The 15117-nt window shown below is 34.5% G+C and overlaps 2 protein-coding genes across 2 annotated transcripts; one reads left to right on the top strand and one right to left on the bottom strand.

The window, feature by feature from the left end:
* On the top strand, positions 1-1736 carry LOC145067104 (uncharacterized). The gene is made up of 4 exons (XM_079014311.1): positions 1-10; positions 811-901; positions 997-1102; positions 1242-1736. Exons 1-4 carry the CDS (start codon positions 1-3, stop codon positions 1734-1736), a joined length of 702 nt encoding a protein of 233 aa, XP_078870437.1.
* A 10881-nt stretch (positions 1737-12617) lies between these two features.
* LOC145069529 (methyl-CpG-binding domain-containing protein 4-like) lies at positions 12618-14167 on the bottom strand. Its single transcript, XM_079016464.1, has 2 exons — positions 14010-14167; positions 12618-13402 (listed from the first exon to the last, which is right to left on the bottom strand). The coding sequence occupies exons 1-2, from the start codon at positions 14070-14072 to the stop codon at positions 12911-12913; spliced, it is 555 nt and encodes a 184-aa protein (XP_078872590.1). The 5' UTR covers positions 14073-14167; the 3' UTR covers positions 12618-12910.
* Between the last annotated feature and the right edge of the window lie 950 nt (positions 14168-15117).

Below are 15117 nucleotides of genomic sequence, written 5' to 3'. Positions count from 1 at the left end.
ATGAAAATAGGTAAGTGGGTTATTTGTTTGCCATGAAATATATAATTAAAATATTATAATGTTGTGAGTTATGTACTCACCAGGTCTCCCAACCTGGCCCACCTAGTCTCTTTATATCATAGGTAGTAGTATGAAGGAATATGATGTTTGGATCTGATGAGAGATTCGAGGAAATATATGCTATTAGATGTTGTAAGGCCAATAGTGAGTATGTTTATGCTTAATGTTTCTTGTATCAGTTATGACGTCCCCTGTTTTTAATAAATCAATGAAAAACATTTCTTTGGAAATACTTTTATGGGACAAATTCTGCAGTTATAAATAAAACCTGGTTTAAAATAAGCATAAATAAAAATGTATTTTCTGACCATGAAAATAGGGATGTCACAATGTATATGATTTAAGTTGGATAGCCTGAAAACTCTTGGTCTGAAGCCTATTTCATGGTTTTTGTTTGATTTATTGCTCTCGGCTAGGAACATATGTTTGACTGTCTATCTGACTCCTGACCACATATGATTATGTATTCATGAGGCGGTTGTCAGTATTAGCACTGGCCCCGATTTGGATATGGAAATGAATGGAATGAAAGACTAGGATGTAGCCTGGAAAGATGTGCAGTGGCAAAAGTGCCAGTGGATGATACATATGATGATTATGTGTGTTGTATGCATGTTGAAATAAGAGGTGACATATCAGCGTTGCAACCGAGAACTCTGCTTGTATGAATTATATATATGGTGGATTATGTGCTATATTGAGGAGCTCACTAAGATTTACGCATACAATTGTGGATTAAATGTTTTGCAGGTTGTTTATGTGAAGAGCTCGACTGGACTGCACACTCACATCCAAGATTTTGGTTTCTGCTGTTTTGCAAATCAACTCTGTTAATCTTATGGTTTTCAAACAAATAAATCCCACTTAATGATTCTTAGTAAACAGTTTTAATTTGGTTAATCTAATTTAAATGAAAAATCTTTGTTGTAATTTTAGGGACATTACAGTTCTCGCCAATCGGATTGCTTGGGTAATTGGGTCAATTGTTAATATAGAGCAATCCGCTTTTGTAAAGGGTCATCAAATTCTTGACAGGCCATTGGTAAATGAGGTTTAAAAAGAAGAGAAAGAAACTGATGGTGTTTAATATTGATTTTGAAAAGGCTTACGACTCATTAAATTTGGATTATCTTATGCAAATTTTACAGTTTGTGGCTTTTGGTTTTAAATGGAAAGAGTAGATTCAGGCATGCTTGAACTTGGTTAAAGCATCCGTGCTAGTTATTGAGAGCCTGTATCAGGAGTTCTGTATCAAGAGAGGTCTTGGACAGTGTGACCCGCTCTCATCGTATTTGTTCATTATTGTTATGGAAGGATTACATGTGGCTCTTGAAGATGTAAATTTTGCAGATCTTTTGAGTGGAGTAGTGGTGGGGCCGAATAATCTTATCTTGTCATACCTCTTCTATGTGGATGATGTGTTATTGTTGGGTGAATGGTCTAAGAGAAATACAAAAAACATGATTATGATGCTTAACTATTTTTACCTTGTGTCAAGGTTAAAGATGAACCTTCATAAATCAAATTTGTATGGTGTGGGGGTTCAACCTGACGAAGTGGTCGAGATGGCAACGATTACTGGTTGTGCCTCAGGTAAGCTTCTGTTTCTTTATCTAGGGCTTCTAGTGATTGAAAATATGGCTCGAGTTCGGAGTAGGCAGAGGCTTTTTGATTGATTTAAGAAGAAGATTTCTTCTTAGAAAGTGAAAATGTTCTCCATAGGGGGTTGGTCTATGATGCTTTCATCCTTCCTTGGATCATTGGGAATTTAATTAATGTCCTTGTTTTTTATGCCGAATCAAGTAAAAAAGATGTTGGAATCACTTACACCCGTTCCTGAGTTCAACTTAACGAGAGAAAGGAAAAGAAATGGGTGGAAACGAGAAGAAAATAACAGAAAATGGTGTTCCCGAGTTTCATTAAAGGAGGGAAGTGGAGGGAAATGTGAGGATCACTGTCCCTCCTAACATTCCTTCCAATTTGGGAGAATTTGGAAAGAAAGAACAAAATGATTCATTTTCCTTCCACTTCTCTCCAACTTGGGAACACAAAAGAAAATTTTATTTTCCTTTCCTTTCTCTTCTTTTCTCTCATGACTTTCTTTTATCTTCTCTTCTTTTATTTTGTTAAACTCGGAAACGAGGCGTTAGGGATCACTTTTTTGGGGTTCTAAAGATAGCCCGCAAGATACGTTGGGTAGCTTGGGATTTAGTGATTGCTTCAAAGGATCAGGGTGGTGTGGGGATCAGAAGTCCAGAATGTTGTAATTACTCCCTGTTACAAAAATGAAGATGGTGATTTCTTACAGAACATGATGCACTATGGGTAAAAGTTATAAAAGTTTTGCATGTGAGTTGTTTTTTCTTGAATTTGGTGTTACTAACCTCGGGGATGGGGTGGGGAATCGTATTTTGAAGTCTTTGTGTGTTGTGCATGAAAATGGTGATTCATTTTCTATGGATTTTCGAAAAGTGGGAGATGACGTTACTACATGTTTTTGGATGGATACGTGGTATGGTGGAATCCCTTGGCCTTTTGGTTTCAAACTCTCTTCCAACTTGAAAGAAACCCTTTTTGTTTAGTGAGGGATCAATGTAGTGAAGATCAATGTGCTTGGGATTAGTCTTGTGAGCATGTTGTTGGATTCGAGACTTCTCAATTTAGTATGCTCATCTATCTTATAGCGGGATATCGGTTGGGAATGAGTGTTCATAGATGGTGGTGGGACTTGGTTGATGATGGTAAGTTTCCAGTCAAATGTACTAGAAGGCATGTGGAACAATGAATGTTGTTGGATGTTAAGAGTAACATGATTTGGAATGTTTACCTTCCTAGGAAGGTTATCATTTTTACATGGTGTTTACTTATGGTTCGTCTTCCGCTTAGAACGAACCTTCCTACTAGAGGTGTTGATGTTGGATTAGTGTCTAAGTCCATAACTATTTTGGTATGTACTTGACCCGATGGTGCATGGTCCTTTTGGGTTGCCTTCACCAAAGCAACTTGATAGGATGAATTATGGAGAGAAAGGATTAAATATGATTTATTAATATAAGGAGAAATCATATTGTTTAATTAATATTAGTCAAGAATTAATTGGTAATTAGTTTTGTGACTAAAAGAGATTAATTAAACTTAAGGGACTGGAATTGTAATTATAAGATAATTGCAATTTGGGCCATGGATTGTCTTAAATCAAGAGGTGGACGAATTCTTATGGGAAGCCCATAAGGAAATCGTCCAAGGGCTTGATTAAAGGAGTCTATGGGTTGCTTAGGGCTTAAGCAACCAAATTAGGGTTTCCTTGTTAGATAACCCTAATAGCCTCACTATATATAGAACCCTTAAGGCTCAAAAACGTGGAGACCTTCTTTTCTAGGGTTAGAACATGTTTTGGGCAGCCTCTATCCTCTCTCCTCTTCATCCTCTTGCTTATGGTGTTTGTGAACCATTAGAGGAGTGACACTTGTGACTCTAAGCCTTCCAAAGTCAATCCAAGGAGGAATTGGGATTGTTATTGCTACATAACAATCAAGGTAATATCTTAAACCTAATTATATGTTAATATTGATTTCCATATGCTAGAATTAGGGTTTATAGTCTTGGATTCAAAGCATGTACAATAGAGAAACCTAGATCCAAGCATTAGGGTTTGTATGAGCACATAGGATGTCTTATGACTAAAACCCATCAGTGGTATCAGAGCCTAGCTTGGTTTCAATTGTATTGATGCATTGTATAACTGGAAAATTCGTTTTTTGGGTTTCTGGAGGTTGGACTCGCCGAGTCCATGGCTGAACTCGCCGAGTCCATGCAGACTCGCCGAGTCCAAGCCTGACTCGCCGAGTCAGCTCGTCAGATGGAGGGTACTTCGGGATTTCTTGCTGTTTTTGCTTATGGATAGTTACCTTATCATGTTAGATCAACATTAATCTGATTATATGATATATTTGACTATATTTTTGATCTAATTGAAGATATTTATCAATTAATAAGATAATTGTTTCCTTATGTGATAATTGTTTAAATTATTTTGATTAAATTGATAAATTGTTTTGCAAGAAATCATTAAATAAATCAAATATGGATAATTATGTGATTAAATGTTAATTTGAATTATTTGTTATTTAATCCTTGTTGTTATGAAAAGTTTCATATTTTGCCCTTAAGGTTTTATAGTTTAAATTTGAACCCAAAAGTTTTGTTGTTTTGAAATTTAAATAGTTGAAACCCTAATATTTTGAAAAAGGTTTCAAAACTTGCCCTCAAGTTTTGGAATTTAAATTTTGATTAAATGGTTTAATTTTGATGTATATTTAAATTCTAAACCCTAATGTGTTGAAATGTTTCAAAACTTGCCCTCAAGTTTTGGAATTTAAAAGTTGATTAAAAGTTTAATTAGGAATGTTAAATTCTAAAACCGTAGCATAGTTTTGAAAAAGTTCAAATCACACCCTTATGGCTTTATTAATTAATTAAGGTGTATAATTAAAAGAGGTTTAATAAATCCATAAAGTTTTTGGTTTAATTGAATTAAAAGTATAATTGTTAAATTTAACCGCCTAATATTTTAAAAGTGTAAAATACACCCTATACTATATATAACATTAAAAGTCTAACATTATATAGATGTATGAGTAAAAGTCAGTCTTATCGTTAGTAGGCCTCATTCACGAAGCTGGTCTATAAGGGGTGTTTAAGGAAATTGCCTATAAAATGGCGATTGAATGGGTATCCACTCTTACCCACCGCACTGTTGACTAGTGGATGGTCGTTAGCCGAACGGGTAGGATAGGACAAAACCTTCCATTATAAGTATAATGAAGTATAAAAGTAACTAAATGTTTTCATAAAATTCCCAATCTTAGTTACTTAGGCAAAAGTGAATTGATGCAATTCCATGAAATTACACTTTGTGCTCTTGCGAAGACGTTAGTGAAGCGTGTGTGGTTTACCGACACATTAAATGGTTCTAAGCAAAGGTAGCAAAGGATGACTCAATGTTTGTCATAGTTCGGTGGAGCGTGTGTGGTTTACCGACACATCGAATAGGTGACTGTAACATGTGAGGACACCATGTAAGTTTGCATGGTTATTCACACCCGCTTTGTGATCCTCGGCATCCCAGTCACAAACTAGAGGGGCATATCGAGATTTAAACATGCCATTGAAAGTTCAATGAATCTCAAAGGATCTAGGAGTTTTCATAGATTTAAAACTTATTTTTTTTTTGTTTTTCATGGTGGAAATTAGTGAATCGTCATTCACTTACCTTCAAATGTTCTGCAATTTGGGTTACGGCATCCCTCTCCCGAGTTGTAGAATATTGTGTTGGGTCCTAGCCTTAGTATCTCATTTGGGTGATTTACTAAGGACTCAATCTATCAACTAACTTGAATTCGTTTTTCTCCCGTCTTGTAGATGTCAAAGTTTGACAACTATGGTCTTCCCGAATCCCGTGGAACAAGCATTCCACATGAAGATGATATTCCACGATTCGATCGAGGAACAAGAAATCATACTTCACTTCCTCCTCCTCCTCCAATTATTCTCCCTAACCCACAAGTTCAAAGGCTTGAAAAGTTCAAGATCACTCAAGCCCTTTTGGCAAGTAAACATAAAGAAGGAAAGCCGGTGTGTGCACACGTCCTAGGGATGAAGTCACACATTGATAGGTTAAGAATGTTGGGATCCGTTGTCTGTGAGGAAATGGCTGTTGATTGGGTTCTTCAGTCACTTCCTAACTCGTATAGTGAGTTCGTAAGAGAGTACTATACGATGAATCGCGACGTGACCCTTATAGATCTCACCTATATGCTTATTGCTGCTGAATCAACAATGGTTTGGCGCAATAGAAAAGCAAAGTTGATTGGTGAATCTGCCTTCAAGACCTCTATGGATATAGACAATGGCAACGAAAGACATGCTATGATCGAAAAGTTTGATCATAAGAGAAAGGCAATGTCTGAAGTAGTTCCATGTTCTATTCCAAAAGAGTCAATTTGCTTTTATTGCCAAGAGAAGGGGCATTGGAGACGAAGCTGCCCTATTTACCTAAGAGATCTAAGAGATGGGAGAGTCAAAACGTATGGCTTTGCTTTAGGTAAAATCCATTGACTAACTCTTTTAAGCTTCTATTCTAGATTCTTAATACATAATGTGATAAGATTACAATTGATGTTTTGTAGGATCGAAGAAAAGAAAGGAAGCTTAAGGGAAGAAGTGAGCAAAATCTAACCGTAAAGGAATGGATTTCGATCGCATTTCTCGAAGATTAGATTCTTGAGCTACTACTTAGAGTTAGAATTAGATTGCTAAGAAAGATGTATTAGCATAAGTTTTTCAATGAGTTGCATTGTAAGGACAAATTTTTCCACAATAAAATAAATTTTGATTTTAAATTTTATTTATTTATCCTTAAAATGGCGTGTATGAAAAAAATTGATGTTAAAATGGTTCTATTATTAGCAATAATGGATTTGGTTCTTATTATGTTATTTATGGAAAGTCGAGAATTTACCAAATAGGGAGAGTTTCTCATCACCCAAGTTTCAATTGGACAGAAACTTGGAATCATGCAACTTGATTGCACGATGAATGAGAAATTTCATATTTGGAAATTTTGACTAATTCATTGACAAAGTGTCAAGTAAAGGACTTGGAGATCGAATACACAAAGTTGCGTGTTGATCAAGTCCACCATAAGAGTAACAAAGATATTCGTCATGATTTACTAAAGGTTTAGTAAATATGATTATACTTACAAGATTAGGTGTAATTCTGAATTGATTAAAGGGTTTAGATCAATAGCAGAACGAATAAGAAGAATGAAGTAAGCAGAAAGATAAAAGTTTCTCCATTCTAAGAAGAAGGGAGAGTAGCTTTTATGCTTTATGATAAGTCTTAATGATTAAGAACCATATCTCAATTGATCCTCTAAGTGAGTCTTAGTACAATTGTATGTTTAAGAAGAGGAATCAAGGATTGAAAAAATGGTTAAATCAAAAAGTCAATCATACTTCGTTCCAATAACAAGTCTTAAAGTTAAGATTGTGACAATGAGTGAAAAGTATTAAGAAGGTTTATAACATTCATCAATTGTGGAAAGTTGTGATGTCTTGGATAAGACAAAGACCAACTAGGACCAAAGTTATGAAGTGTTTTGTCTTGATAAAAGCTACACTAACTCTTGAATATTTATTTGTCAAGAAATGTTTTGACAAGAGAATTTTATATGTCAAGGAGTCAGTGGGAGTCTTAATGGTCTTGAAAGGTTTCAAGAACAAATCAAATAAACCTTATCGATCATCACTAGCACACGAGTTGAGGTTTACAACCTATCGTGATGACATTATTTTGGTTTTGTGCCAATCCAATCGAGTTAATTATGCATGAGAGTTCTATGAGTTCTCATTTTGAACGCATAAAAGGCAAAGCACCTTAATCAATGAAAGGTACATTGATAGGAAAATGTGAGCTGCTTAACTACTTGGAAGACATGGTGGGCAGCTGTGCTACCATAAGGCAAGAAATCAAGATTAAGAAAGTTCGATCCATATGAGTTTGAATTTGCCGTAAACTTTGGTTTTAACAAATTCACATGGATAGGAACACATACACCGTTTTAAATCTAAGTGTCATAAGATTTCCTCCTTCATGAAAATGATTGTGAGGAAATGCTTTCACTAAGAAAGATTTTAAGAAGATAGTAAAATTGCATTCTCGAATTCAATCATGGTTACGGTATCCCTTTCCATAATTTGAATTGTGAGGTTTGGCAATTGTTTACACACATATATGAACTATCTAAGGACAAGGTGTATAAGTTCAAGAAACCTTGATAAAAGATTATCAAAGCACTAAGTATTAGAAACATGAACTTAAGAAATTCAATAAGCATTGTTTTTCTGAAAGTTAAGATGTTTATGAATACATGTTGAAGCTAGTGGGAGCATAAGTGTTATGTTTTATAATAATCATCATGATAGTGGGAGCATAAATGTTATGATTGTATGATTATTAAGGCACATATTGCAAGTTGGCAATATTAATTATAGAAAAACAAGAGTCATACTTTGCAAAGTTGTACGAGTTGAAAGGTTGTTTTGCTATAATTAAGGGAGAGAATATTATGCTTCATTTCAAATCTAAAGGCTTAGGTTGTGGAATGTTAATAAAATTTAGTCAAGGGTACATAGTGTGTTCTTAAAATTTCGATTATGATTACGGCATTCCTCTTCACAATTCGAATTTTGAGAACATAGCAAATAAAACATTATGCGTCGTGTCCCATACGCTTCGGGTATAAGATCGATTGCAAATGCTTTAATGTTTGACCATTCTAAAATTTTCCAAATGTCTAGCGCATTTAGAGGGAAAAAGGACTAGAATTGGTTTTGACTAAAATAATTAAACAACTATCAAAGGACAATCCAAAGTTTGACGAGGATTAGTCGCTTGTGAGTAGTTGGAAGCATGGTATTGGATGGACCATATCGACATTATTATGAATAGAAAAGATTCTATTAAGAATGAGTTGTCATATGGAAATTATGGAAATGTTTCCATATTGGATGGACCATATCGATATCATTACGAATAGATAAGATTCTCTTAAGAATGAGTTGTCATATGGAAAATATGGAAGTGTGTCCATATTGGGAATTGAATATTGAAAATCTATGTCTAGATTAGAAACTTTTATGCAAAAGGATGTTCAAAGGAATGTAGTTTGAGTGAGAGACATCATATCTAAGGAATTGTCTTGTAACAATCTCCGATAGAGGACTTTGTAATATCATTGGCAATAGTCTTTGTGACTTTGGTGCAGTGACATTACGAAAGGATCATTGCATAAAATGTTAGAATCTAGCATATTCTATAAGTAGCAAGAATTTGATATTCTTAAACTTAAGAAAAACGGATTTGGAGTTGTGAAATGAGAATGATTGGAAATGTGTTCAATGTGATCTATTTCACAAAGTAAGAACCATAGGTAAACATTGTGTGCATGCTAGGAGCATGGGACAAGTGTTGGAATTCAAGTAAGAAGTTGATTACCCGAAACGACAAATAATGAGTAATCAATATGGTGATAAATAAAAGGCGTTTTATTTATACTCAAAGGTTTGAGGCCATATGGGATTAGTATTATTCTTGTGTTTCACATTTGCATGTTTTGACTTCCAGAATAATTGAGTTTATTAAGAATAATCGAATTATTCGAACGGGCCACAGTCGTTCATATATTGGAAGTAGATATGAATGAAGACTGTCATGAATTGGTGTGTGGATTGTCTAGAAAAGTATTAGACATAAGCAAATGTTCGCTGCAACGTTCATGAGTGCTTACGAATATGATTTGAGCATTGGATTAAACCCACACTCGCTTGGATCACTCCATGAATTGTATCACGAGTGATTGGTGAGATGATAACATCTTATATTCTTGAAACTGAGACGTGTGAGTTGTATCTTGCAAATCGGTTGCACATTGATAATATGTAAACGCACTAGTAACTTGGTGTGATAAAACATATTGTTGTGTGTGATTCGGTGCGTGAGTGCAAGCAAGCATTGTATCAAAGTTTATCCATTCCTTTTATTCAAAGTAGGATAAAAGCGATATCTTTGGGCCCCTCGATGGTTTAGTGATGACAAACGTAAATGCTCGGCTGGGCTAGGGCTAATTTGATTTGTTCAATTAGTCTGTCGTCATAAATCAGAAATCGAGATATAGTACAAAGAGAATGATTTGAAATCATTTCTCATATGATATCTAGAATGGAGGAATATATGATCCCTTATCTAAGGACACGCGTATTTGATATGATCAGAGTTGACAGCGGCTTTGGAAAGCTACGATTGCAGATCAGGATCTGAAGTCATACGCAGAATAGTTGTTAGACTTATCCAAGTGGGAGACTGTTGGATTAGTGTCTAAGTCCATAACTATTTTGGTATGTACTTGACCCGATGGTGCATGGTCCTTTTGGGTTGCCTTCACCAAAGCAACTTGATAGGATGAATTATGAAGATAAAGGATTAAATATGATTTATTAATATAAGGAGAAATCATATTGTTTAATTAATATTAGTCAAGAATTAATTGGTAATTAGTTTTGTGACTAAAAGAGATTAATTAAACTTAAGGGACTGGAATTGTAATTATAAGATAATTGCAATTTGGGCCATGGATTGTCTTAAATCAAGAGGTGGATGAATTCTTATGGGAAGCCCATAAGGAAATCGTCCAAGGGCTTGATTAAAGGAGTCTATGGGTTGCTTAGGGCTTAAGCAACCAAATTAGGGTTTCCTTGTTAGATAACCCTAATAGCCTCACTATATATAGAACCCTTAAGGCTCAAAAACGTGGAGAACTTCTTTTCTAGGGTTAGAACATGTTTTGGGCAGCCTCTGTCCTCTCTCCTCTTCATCCTCTTGCTTATGATGTTTGTGAACCATTAGAGGAGTGACACTTGTGACTCTAAGCCTTCTAAAGTCAATCCAAGGAGGAATTGGGATTGTTATTGCTACATAACAATCAAGGTAATATCTTAAACCTAATTATATGTTAATATTGATTTCCATATGCTAGAATTAGGGTTTATAGTCTTGGATTCAAAGCATGTACAATAGAGAAACCTAGATCCAAACATTAGGGTTTGTATGAGCACATAGGATGTCTTATGACTAAAATCCATCAGTTGATGTTACGATAATTCTATGTCTAGTTTGCCAGTTGGAGACAGAAAACTTACAACACTTGTTTAGGGATTGTGAGATAGTGGCACGTACTTGGGCTGTTGTTGCTAGGTGGTTGGATGTCCAGTTACCTTTGCAGTTATCCCATTCGGGGCTTTTGCCTTAGCAAGATTTGTTAGCTATTACCAAAATAAAGAAAATGGTGATTCAGGTGGTTGTCTAAACGACTTGGTGGGTTTTGTGAAGGTATAGGAATGATGTGGTTTTTGGTAACACGTTTTGCCATAAGGAGCTTATCCATCATTTAGTGGTAGATTATTCATTTCTTTGGTTTTCTTGTAGAAAGAGAAAATCTTATATTTCTTGGACTGGGTGGTTACAAAACCCTTTGCTTTTTATGTAATTTTTTTTTTCTTTTTTCTAGCTTATTACTAGTTCGTTTTTAATAAAATCCAACTATTCAAAAAAAAAAAAAAGATCACGTTCGTTTTATTTATTTAAATAGATTGATTGGTCTCTTCACTCATTATTTAGAGCTCGCTTTACTTGTAATTTGTAATCTCCAGCTTCTCGCTGGTTTATTGAGAGAATTTCATATATGCCCCTATTAAACTTCAAAATATCATATTTGCCCAGCTTAATTTCTCAATATCATATTTACCTTTCATAAACCTTCAAAATATCATATTTGCCCAAATCCTTTTTTATAATGTTTTTAATATTTTATAATCATTTTTTATACCTTAGAATTATTATAATAATTAAAATTTTTTAACCATATTATCCTTACATCTAAGATAATGAAATATGAATTTCTTAATTATTGGAATGTCGTTCTCTTGACAAACAAAATGATTCATCTTCAACCCTCTCTATGGAATGTATATTTTGATTGTTTAGTTTTTGTTATTGTTGATTATTATGATGTTGTAGATGGAGGATATTTTAGATATTACTATTGATATTTTGATGTTTAAAAAATACATATACGTTATTTTGATATTTAAGAAGGGCATATATGATATTTTGATATTTAAAAATGATATATATGACATTTTGAAATTTTATGAAGAGTAAATATGATATTTCAAAATTTTATGAAAGGTAAATATGATATTTAAAAATTAAGTTGGATAAATATGATATTTTGATGTTTAAAAATGACGAAATTCTCCCTCATTTATTTATTGGAATCCTGCCTTTCAATTTTTTTCTTCTTTTTTTTTTCAAGTCTTACTCTGTATTTTTGTGATATACGTCCGGTTGTTGAGGAGATAAAATGGTTATATCAAAGATGTTGTCAGAGTTTCCACACTACTAGAGCTTTGGAGATCATTATTGTGTGCTTATAGCATGTTGTAGCTTGACTACGATTAAGATTCGGGATTTCCACTCCATTTTAGGCTTGCAAATTGCGATCCTTATTTATGTTTGATATTTTAGTCAATGCTATCTTTGATTTTCAGGGTATTTTATGTATGACTCGTACCTTTATTTTAATCTGAAGGATATTTTAAACATGTTTTGTATGGTTTGAACCGACAAGTCAAGTCAAGCCAAGCCAAGCCAAACCAAAACTAGCTAATGCGCCCACTTTAGTTTGGCTGAAAATTGTTAACCAAATAGATTGTTCGATATTTAAAAGATGAAATTTTGATATATGTTCAATGAAAAAAGAGTAAAAGTAAAATGAATTCGTTATATGGCCACATTTGCTACACTGGAAATGGACAATAACCAGTTAAGCTTTCTAAGGGGTAAGGAGGTCATTCAAGTCTTCTTTTGCACATTTCACATGAGAGATTGAGAGTGAATCCTTACCCACATCATGTAGCAAATAAAAAAAAAATCAATGAAACTCAGAAGGCTTAATTATATATCCATAATAATATAATCGCACCAACATCATCATCATCATCATCATCATCATAATCCACATACTAGACTGCATACAAGATACCATTCCCTGATTCCTACCAAGTCACCAAAAACTACAGACAATTTAAAATTAACATACAATACGATAGAAAGGATACCTTGTTCTATGTCATCATCATCATCATCATCATCATCATCATCATCATCATCATCAAAATAAACGGCTTAAAACACGCAGAAGCAGAAACATGATCAAGAGAAACATGATTCAACTTGATTTTTTGGGTTTCTTGTTGCTGCCACCTGGACTTTTCTTCTCAATATGTTCAGGAATGGTATCACTCATTACCTTTGGAGATGTGAAGCAGAAATCAGTTGCTGAGATATCACTGTATTCCGGATGTTCTTTAAGATATGTGATGATTCCAGGAGCTGCTCTTATCCTTGTTCCATCAGGTGTCACATACTGCACATCCATTTTAGAGTAATCTCTTCTCAGAATAATTATTCTTTGAAAACCTTTTGGGGTTTTTGGGATGTTGGGTTTATCCATCACCCATGTTCTTGAGGAATCGTATTCAATGTCAGCAGGGCTATCACATTCGATTCCTTCAAGTTTTTTGCACACAAATGGATCTTCACTCTGCTTGCTTCTGTACTCTTCAAACTCTTCTTCTGTTGTCAATGTCCTCCATTTGAAACACTCGTTACATTGCACAGCAAATGTGTCAACAGAACTCTGAGGTGGGCCCCTTACTCTCTGCATAACACCCACATCAATCTTGAAAACAATTCATATACAAAAAAAAATTCAGATAAAACAAAATCATCTTCAAAACCCTACAAATCCATACATATGAAGAAAGAACCTGATACAAATTTACTTGGCAGATAATGTGTAGTTTCCAGCTGTAGACTCATTACAGAAGCCGTTTAGTAAGTAAGCAGCACAAAGATAACTCTAAAACACTAAGCATTTAGTCCCAACCTGGTGTTTTTCATGTGCAGAATTGACACAAGCTTAATAAAAATCGCATACCAAGCTAATCTATCAGAGTTTCATGTATTCAGCACACAAGATACAGAAAAACAGTCGGACAATTTTTTTTATTGGTGGTAGGGCCATAGATTGAGCAACGAAGAAGAATTACTTCAAACTGAAAAACAAAATCATAATCTCAATGAGGAAAAACGCAGATCGGGTTTAGGAAAATGTACAACATGTAACAGGTACACATAAAACCCTAAAATCGCTTGAAAACCCTAAAAAGGAGATGAAAGACGTATTATGCTTCGTGTTTATCAAAATTATAAAACAAGGAAGCCATGATCGAAACAAACTCAAATAAATTGGGGTTTTAGTTAACCTTAGCCGACGATTTCGGACTCTTCTTCACCGCTGACGAGCCATTCGCAGAACCTTTCTCCATGTTTCTCAGAGTAGCTCTCAGTCTCCCGCACGTGTGTCCGTCGTGAAATGGGTCGCATCCGCAGCTCCACCTAAACTTATACTTTATATGGCCGGGGCATCTATCTAATTTCCATTTGGACACAACTCGACTATATTTATTATTTATTAGCCCCAAACCACACCATATTTGTTAAAGTTTTAAAAAATGTTCCTCTTCGAACTTCGAATCTTAATAGTTAACCAGTTGTAATTTATGGATTTATGAACTATGTTTGTTGTGAGCATTCAAGCTCTTAAATCAACCACTAGACCGCTATTTAAGTTAATGACATGAGCCACTTTAATTATTTATAAGTTAGTTGATAAAAGTAACTATTAGTTACATTTTATGCGCTTTTTTAACATGTTTTAGTACACTCTTTTGCATTATATTCAATAATAAACCATGCATTTACTTGTTTTCGAGACGAATTTTGGCACATTTCATTTCCACATTTTTTATGTCATTTCATGTGGTTTCGGTGGTTGGAGGTGATTTGGAATGGTGAAAAAGGGCCCAAAGTAGATTTTTGAAATTTTCGGAGCGAAAACAAGGAAATTGAGTTTTTTCATCGTATAAGGCCTCACACAGATCATGTGAGTTTGTGCTTCAAAATCCACACATGTCGTCACACTTGACACGAGTCGTGTCAACCCAGCACAATTTGATACGAGGTCGTGTCAATGCATATTTTGGCCATTTTTAGCGACAAACTTTCGAGTCAAAAGATGGCAACATACTTTGAATTCACACGGGATCGTGTCAATATAGCCATATTTGATACAGTGTCGTGTTAGACGCGTAACTGCCTTTTGGCAGTTTTCTTTTATGATCTAATTCGAGACTTTTAGCCATTACACACATTGTCTCTCATTCCAGGCGACCAATGTGTGATTTTTAAAAAAGGGTTTTAGCTAATAACTTTTAGGAGATCATTTGAAAACATTTAATGTCATATTTGTAAGTCACTTTAGTACTTTAATTTCATTTCTAGGCTTGTTAATTTTGTTCTAGTCATGTGTGG

This window comes from Lactuca serriola, chromosome 8 (genome assembly GCF_051521515.1).
Source record: "Lactuca serriola cultivar US96UC23 chromosome 8, Lser_US96UC23_V15, whole genome shotgun sequence".
NCBI classification, from domain to species: domain Eukaryota; kingdom Viridiplantae; phylum Streptophyta; class Magnoliopsida; order Asterales; family Asteraceae; genus Lactuca; species Lactuca serriola.
The sequence above is the reverse complement of the archived record's forward strand: the minus strand, read 5'-3'. Positions and strand labels throughout refer to the sequence as shown.

What these genes read in the sequence shown, in the direction of transcription:
- LOC145067104 (XM_079014311.1), top strand. An exon ending in TCAACTCTGTTAATCTTATG is followed by an intron (nt 902 to 996) that starts GTTTTCAAACAA and finishes TTGTAATTTTAG; the next exon opens with GGACATTACAGTTCTCGCCA. An exon ending in AAATTCTTGACAGGCCATTG is followed by an intron (nt 1,103 to 1,241) that starts GTAAATGAGGTT and finishes TGGAAAGAGTAG; the next exon opens with ATTCAGGCATGCTTGAACTT.
- LOC145069529 (XM_079016464.1), bottom strand. Translation starts at nt 14,072, where the DNA reads ATGGAGAAAGGTTCTGCGAATGGCTCGTCAGCGGTGAAGAAGAGTCCG. An exon ending in GTCCGAAATCGTCGGCTAAG is followed by an intron (nt 13,403 to 14,009) that starts GTTAACTAAAAC and finishes GGTGTTATGCAG; the next exon opens with AGAGTAAGGGGCCCACCTCA.